Raw genomic sequence first — 7,217 nt, 5'->3', positions numbered from 1 at the left:
GGGGCAGCAATTAGATCCAGGGGTCACAGCCCTGCAAGCCCCTTATTTCCATTCCTTGGCACTCACAGCAGGGCTAACGCTGGCCTTGACACCTTTTAAGCAGGGTGCAGCAGCAGAGCAGAAGGGGGCTGAAGCCCCACAGCGCTGCCAAACGTGGATACTGCCACACTCTCCCACAGCACCACGGCGGGGCCGAGCCTGAGGTAAAACCTCCGGCCCGGCCACACAGAAAGCTCGCTGCGCAGCGGCCTCTGTTTCTACAGAGAGAGCGTGGCCTGGGCAACAAGGAATTGTCTTTCCCTTTCGTCCGCTTCAGATTCATTGGCGAACGAGGGTAAGAGTCGGTGACCCCCCGCGCGGCGGCCATGACAGTGTCCTCCTCCGGCGCATGCGCGACAGCCCCGGCAAGATGGCGGCGGAGGAGGAGTGAGTGTGGCGGGGCGGCGGGCCGGGCATCTGCTGCCATCCGCGGCGCCTGTGCGGTCGCGGCGCTCGGGGTGGCGGCGGGGAAGTCCTGGGGGCTGTGTGTGTGTGGGTCGGGGTGCGGTGCTGCTGCTGGATGTGACCGACTTCTCTCGCCCCGCAGGCCGAAGCGGCGGATCCCGCTGGTGCCGGAGAACTTGCTGAAGAAGAGGAAGGCCTACCAGGCCATCAAGGCCACCCAGGCCAAGCAGGCGCTCCTCAACAAGCGGAAGGTAGGGGCTGGCCGCGGGGAGGGGGGCCCGGGGCAGCGGCCACCGGCCCGGGGGTACAGGGGAGCTCAGGGGGCCAGAGGGGTTGGCGTGGCCCGGCGGTGGCGGCCGGCTGTGAGGGGGGAGCCGGGGTGGATCTGCAAAGACCCCCGGCGCAGGGAGTGGGGTTTGCAGAGCGGCACCGCACAGCAAACCTCTCCGTCTCAGGATTTCAGATCTGTTCTGCCGCATCTCGGCTAGTGGTACTGTTTTAAGGCTTTCCCAGTGGATTGGTGGAGTTGGTGGATTTATGTACAAAACTCCTGCCATTTTTGTTAAATACTGTATTTATGTTCTTAAATACATGAATGGTGTGCTGTATTTCCAGGGCTAAGTAGAAGCATAAGCGATAATGTTAAATACCCACCTTTTGCTCATTAGAAAAGTGACCCTAGTGATGAGGTTTTGATCAGGTCTGTCTGCTTTGAAAATTCAGACCAATGTCATGGGTGATTGGCAAGGTAAAATAGGACAGAAGAGACATGATGTTAGATACTTAAATTTTAAAATGGCCTAATAATTTAGCCAGTAGTTTATCTAAAATATTGTTGGGTATCTGCCATGCACATTCAGCTTCTGTTTTGTGAGAGAAAGCACTATGATTTAGGTGGATGTACTTGTTCCTGACCTAAGTATAGGCATTTAAATGTCTCTTTAATCTAAAAAAAGCCTTAAATTTTCCCATAATTTTGAAAATATATTGTTTTTTTTTTCACGTGAGCTGGCTGTTCTGTCTTTAGATTAGTTATACTTAATAGTTAATTTCAATGCTGGGCTTTTTTTTTTTGCACATGTGTGTGTTTATACAGGAGGACTCTAAACCCAGTTATCTTCTGTTGGATGGTGATTTTATTTCATGGTAGAGTATTGCCATAGCAACTGTTTTACCCAGACACATGTTGTTTCTGGCAGAGCTGCATATGTACGTGTGAAGATCTCTCTGTCTGTGGCTACAAAGGCTTCCATTTCATTTCTCCTGTGCCTAGAAGTATCTTGGGCCTTGCTCTGCTTTTCCCAATTTATTTATTTTTCAGGGGAAAAACTCTTTGTTCACTGTTCCTAAATTATAGCTAGGTGCTTGTAGAGACATATGTTGTCCCTCAGTTCTGTCTCCCTTGGGCTTAGATCATGAAATTTATTTTTTTCTTAACTGCCTCCAAAACCGAAAAAGCGTGGCTCATCAACTTCTGAGTTTCACTTGGCCATTGAGAGGCTCTGTTGGGAAGGCTGATGATTTCGTACCCTTTTGTCTTTAGCACCAGAAGGGGAAACAAATCCAGTTTAAACGCCTTGAGGCTTTTGTTCGAGATTCATGGCGCAAACACCGAGACGACGTCCGGCTGAGGCGCATGGAGCAGAGACCTGGACAGACGGCTGCACCCCAGGAGCACAAACTAGCCTTTGTTCTGCGGATTGTAGAGTAAGAAACTTTGGTTACTCCTTATTTTTATTATTGCCACCATTTGTAGCTGTTCTATTGTTTCTAAGCAAAGGAAGGGTGATAGACGCGGACATGTCTCCTTTACAGGTAATCTGAGGCCTTCTGTTGCTCTATTAGAGGAATGTGGTAACTAATAGTATTTTTTTGTTTGTTTGTTTGATTCAGCATTAAGGGAGTGAGTAGGAGGGTAAAAAGAGTGATTGAGTTGCTGCGGCTGAAAAGAAATTTCACTGGAACGTTTGTTAAGCTGACTCCGTTATCGCTGAAGATGCTGCGAATCGTGGAACCTTACGTGGCATGGGGGTAAGTACCTGTCCTGTGACTTGATAGTAGTTTGTATGTAAATATTATAGCTCTTTGATTCTCCATCAGGTATCACAAATTCATAGCTGGCTTTTCCAGTAATGGTCAAAACTTTGTCAACTTTGTGTGTAAAACTTGTTATTGTCCTCATTGTTCTAAACGCAGTTTCTTTATTTTCCCACCTTTATGCAAAGAAGTAGGATGGAACTTTGCTGCTGTGTCATGTCTCTCTGTTACAGAATCTGATTTTTGTTTTTGTACAGGCACCCTAACCTGAAATCTGTACGAGAGCTCATCCTGAAACGGGGCCAAGCCAAGATCAAGAAGAAGAGGGTACCTCTGACAGACAATATGCTGATTGAGGAACATTTAGGTGAGGAAGAGGATGAGAAAATGAATCAAGGAAAGAGGCAGAGGTTGAGAGATTGGAATTTCACCTGAGAGAGAGGGAGGGAGAAAAATCTTGAAAGACTTCATATGGAGGATGAGCAATTCTGGAGTAGCATGAGAGATAATACGATTGGGTATCTCATGTATATGTTGTTTGTGGAATGGCTTCCTGTTGTTTTGTGGGGCTTATTTAGTTTTTTTTTTTTTTTCTTGCAGGGAACTGTGGTATTATTTGCCTGGAAGACCTTATACATGAAATCTACTCAGCTGGGAAACATTTCCAGAAAGTCACGAACTTTCTATGGCCATTCCATCTGTCAGTGGCTCGCCATGCTTCACGTAACAAAGTGGGTTTCCTCAAAGAAATGGGTAAGCCTGGCTGGAGAGGCGACGCAATCAACCAGCTTATACGACAGCTCAACTAGTCAGGTGAGGAATGCCTGATAACTTGTAAATTTTATCCTTTATCTGGTTTCCTAAGAATTCCTATGCTGCTAGTGGAGATGAGGAGGGTTCTTTTGTTTTTCATTCTTCATGTAACAGAAGTGACCTTCAAGATAGAGGAAACTAATGAAGAGTGTGGGTCGTATTAGGTATCAGCAAATCTTGTTGGACGCCTCCATAAAGGCTTGACTTCTATGAGATTGCATTAATGTGACTGCTGTTTCTGTTTTTTTTCTCTTTCCTGTTCTGCAGGGTCCAGGATTTGCAACCTGTTCCTTTTTACATGTAGTTTTCATGGACATTATCTCTATGCAATGATATACTCTGTCTTTTGACTGTTGTTGCCTCTATAAAAAAAGAAAAAAATATACAGATGATGGAAATGGACTTTGGGCTGGTCCTTCTTGAAGAAGATGATAAATTGTGTGTGGTACAAGAAAGAAGCAAGTTGAACTTCCCGGAGAAATCTGGCTCATTTTTTTATACCTGTGACTGCTGGTGCTGTACCAGTCACCTCCTGATCTCAATGTGGGTATAAAGCAGCAGCTGTCAGTTCCCAATTGAAACTCCTGTTACAGTTGACTCACTGCTTTGATCCAGTCCTCCCCAGGGGAAGTGCTTTAAGTTGCACTCCTTGAAGTGCACCTCCCTCTAGGTGTAAAGGGGTAGCGCAGTCACCTGTTTAAGAACGTTGCTGACAGGCAGAAGATGACACTAGGTATTCCTCTGTTACTGCCATGCAAGCTCCAGTGGTGAATAATCTTTTTTGATGTGCCTAGATAGTATTTATTTAAAAAACCCATGATTTTATGCTACTGATTTACAAAAGGCTGCCTCTTCACCTCTGCTAGTTTATTCTATGTTCTGGAGAGAACTATTCAGAAACTTTGTAATACAGTGGTGGAGTAAATATAATCAATGTTTTTTAAATAAACTTCTGAAATGATGCTGTTTTAACAGGAAGAGTTGTATATTACACTAGAAAAGTGGGAGAAGTTAAATACTCTAGCTGAAATGAATTTGATGAAGGAAATAACAGAACTTTAGAGCTCTTCCGTGTTTTTATTTTAATGCTGTTTTAAATCCCTGATTTCTTCCAGTAAAAAAGAAGAATGCAGAAGAGAATTTTGTGCTATTTAACAAATATGGAAGGCAACAGTGACTGTTATTTGAAGATGTAAGTGGGGGCAAATTATTAATCCAGTCGTGGATTTCATATGGAATCCACAATACTTACTCAGAAGAAACAAAATAACAATATTGGACAGATTAAATAGGACAGCTTTGTGGTATTCTGCCATCGGCTCTATGACAGATACCAAAGTAAGATGTGGCATCGATGAAAACATTTAAAATATGAAGTATTACAGAGTCTGAATTACCAAATGCTATACAATTCCATGCTTTATTCTGTAAAACAAGAATACAAACATAAAAAAAATACTTGACAGACAGCAGAGACACACACAGACTTGGAACACCACCATCCCCAGAACTAGAGTCCAGCAGTTGCTAATATACAAGGCTTCATATATTTAAGATTTTCCCCATAAAAAGCTGGTTTCAGTGTGAAGAGGAACAAGTAACTTCAGAATTACTCTTCTGTTGATTCATTTTAGGATCGTTTCTGGTAATAAAACAACCCAGGCTTTTAACATGAAGAACTGGCCTGTCGTGTGCGGGGTTCATTTTTATTTTTTTTTGGCAGAGATGTAGGCCTGCCGGTAGAAGGCAGTTTATAATGATCTTAAAATACTGAATTACAAGATCTGAATACAACTCTAGCAATTAATCCAAGATTTCGGCAGTTTTTCTAGTGGATGCAGTGGTTTAGCATAGCATTAGTTTAGCTCATAGTTAGGTATGAGCTGAACTATCATTACGAATACTTTATTTAGACCTTTTAAAAAAAACCCAACAACTCCAGCTTGGTTTATTACTATATCACATTATCATAGAGAAACGTTGCAGTTTTCCTGTATCATAGTTCAACAAGAGCAACAGTAAGGATGTGTTCATGATGTAGCTGCACTATGAACAGAAACTATACATACACACCCTCACCCCCCCATCTTAGGGGAAAGAATCCTTTTTGTAAGCCACCATACTGTTTACTTTGTGGATTGTAGTAGTGAAGGAACGAAGACGAACCTCTTCCGAATTGGCTATGAATTGTGGTCCTGACTCTTCCCATTTTTCCGGCACTGCCAAATCTTTATCTGTGTATATCAGCAAGTCAAAGGCACCTGTAAGCAAGCGGGAGCAAGTTAACAGTAATGCCTGCCTAAGAAGTTGGCATGATAAAGTGCATCTTCTAGGACTTAAGACGTGTACCAAGGTTCTCAGAACTGATAACTAGTTACGTGAAAAGAAATAGTAGTTAAAACCTGAAAACAAGTCCTGGTTATATTAACATGTAGCTATTTTACTTCACTCAAGTGTGATGTGAATTATTTTATTTTTTTTAAATGTTAAAATGCTGTGGTGCTGAGCACTATGTAGCACTAAATATAAACTCAGTGGTTATTTATATAAGCCAGTCCACAGCTAGAGTTTATTATTTATGAAAACTGACATTCCTCTGAGTATGCATACTCGTTTCACGAAGTTAGTTAAGCCACCCTGAGTTCTGTCCTTTCAACAACAAAAAAAAAGCTTTAAGTATTTTGGGGAGGAAGGTACTACTAGTCCCTTTAAATGAAATTGCTCCAAGTTCTTTAATGAGAGATGGTGCACAGCATTTATAATTGCAACTATTTTTACTGTTTGCTGTGCAAGAAACATTATAGAATACTTCTTAAAAGTGTATTTGATCCAATATACTGTTTTCCATACTGTACACAATTGCAAGAGACATAATCTCAGTCTAACAAAATGCTGACTGAGAAATGCGATAGTATATGACATATAATAATTAGAAAGTCCCAGAAAGTTTGCAGAAAATACTTTCTAAAGTGAAAAAGCCGCTGAGATTTTCCAAAAGCAATGTTTGATTTCTTTAGTGAAGTTAGGAATACTCACAGGCAGTTTCCAGCAGTGGCAGAAAAGTTACTGTGGCAGTTATTTGTCTGATAACAGATCGAATTTCATCCTGAATAGCTTTCTGAGATTTTTCTCGTGGTGCGCTGCAAGAATAGGAAAACTCTGTTAAGAAAGCTTCCACTATGCTGAGCTTTCTTTAAATACAATTCTCCCCATTAAGCTCCATTGTTCTGTTTGCTATATGATTTTTTTTATAGTAGTGACACTCTTTTAAGCCCTAGGTAGACAAGCTTAGAAAAGCTAAGTGATAGTTGGCTTCTGTTTATTGATGTTTGTGAACTTCACAGTATTTGCAAGGGAGCAACGCTGATGCTCACAGCGTTTAGCTTGTACCTGCAGAGCTACCAGGTGGAGGGAAGAGCAGGCGCAGAGGAACACTGCCACTCACCTCTCATCCCTCGCAGTTTTGTCGCACTCTATATCAAACTGCCACCGCTCCAGAACCTCATCGTTCTCTATACTGGAGATGACCACCACCAGGCGCTGCACCATGCACTTGTACAGCCACTCTGAAAGAAGCCACAGCAGTTACTCACACGAGAGAGACCGGACCCATCGGGAAAGACACAGCCGAGAAGGGCACAGCAGCCTCCCGCCAGCCGTTGGTAAGGCCCCCCCCGCGCCCCGCCACCTTTCATCTGCTCCACCACGTTGTTGAGGTAGTTCTTCAGCTCGGGGTCAGTGGTGACGAGGAGGGTAAGCCCATACTTCTGAACGCGGGTGAAGGTCTCGGGGGGGTAGATGCCCCGCTGGTAGAGGATGCTGTTGATCCCATAGGCTGAAGGGAGAAGGGGGGGTGGGTGAGCATACAGGCCGCCCGGCCGGCGGCCATGCCGCCTTGCAGCAGGCCTACAAGTCCGTCCTCC

General features: G+C 43.6%; 2 protein-coding genes across 2 annotated transcripts in view; one reads left to right on the top strand and one right to left on the bottom strand.

Annotated features, from left to right (window-relative positions):
- Positions 1–373: 373 nt before the first annotated feature.
- On the top strand, positions 374–4,350 carry RPL7L1 (ribosomal protein L7 like 1). Its single transcript, XM_014950084.1, has 7 exons — positions 374–426; positions 587–695; positions 1,988–2,151; positions 2,338–2,475; positions 2,739–2,848; positions 3,082–3,294; positions 3,562–4,350. The coding sequence occupies exons 1-6, from the start codon at positions 389–391 to the stop codon at positions 3,288–3,290; spliced, it is 768 nt and encodes a 255-aa protein (XP_014805570.1). The 5' UTR covers positions 374–388; the 3' UTR covers positions 3,291–3,294; positions 3,562–4,350.
- Positions 4,351–4,687: 337 nt separating this feature from the next.
- Positions 4,688–7,217, bottom strand: part of MAD2L1 (MAD2 mitotic arrest deficient-like 1 (yeast)) — a 2,707-nt gene continuing 177 nt past the window's right edge. The window contains exons 2-5 of the mRNA XM_014949822.1: positions 6,983–7,213; positions 6,740–6,860; positions 6,331–6,434; positions 4,688–5,555 (exon numbers count right to left, since the gene is read on the bottom strand). Coding sequence (XP_014805308.1) covers positions 5,383–5,555; positions 6,331–6,434; positions 6,740–6,860; positions 6,983–7,213 — 629 coding nt within the window. The 3' untranslated portion in view covers positions 4,688–5,382. The remainder of the gene's footprint in view (positions 5,556–6,330; positions 6,435–6,739; positions 6,861–6,982; positions 7,214–7,217) is intronic.

This window comes from Calidris pugnax, unplaced genomic scaffold, assembly GCF_001431845.1.
Source record: "Calidris pugnax isolate Ruff unplaced genomic scaffold, ASM143184v1 scaffold42, whole genome shotgun sequence".
Classification (NCBI taxonomy): domain Eukaryota; kingdom Metazoa; phylum Chordata; class Aves; order Charadriiformes; family Scolopacidae; genus Calidris; species Calidris pugnax.
Note: the sequence above shows the minus strand (reverse complement) of the source record. Positions and strands in the feature narration are given on the sequence as shown.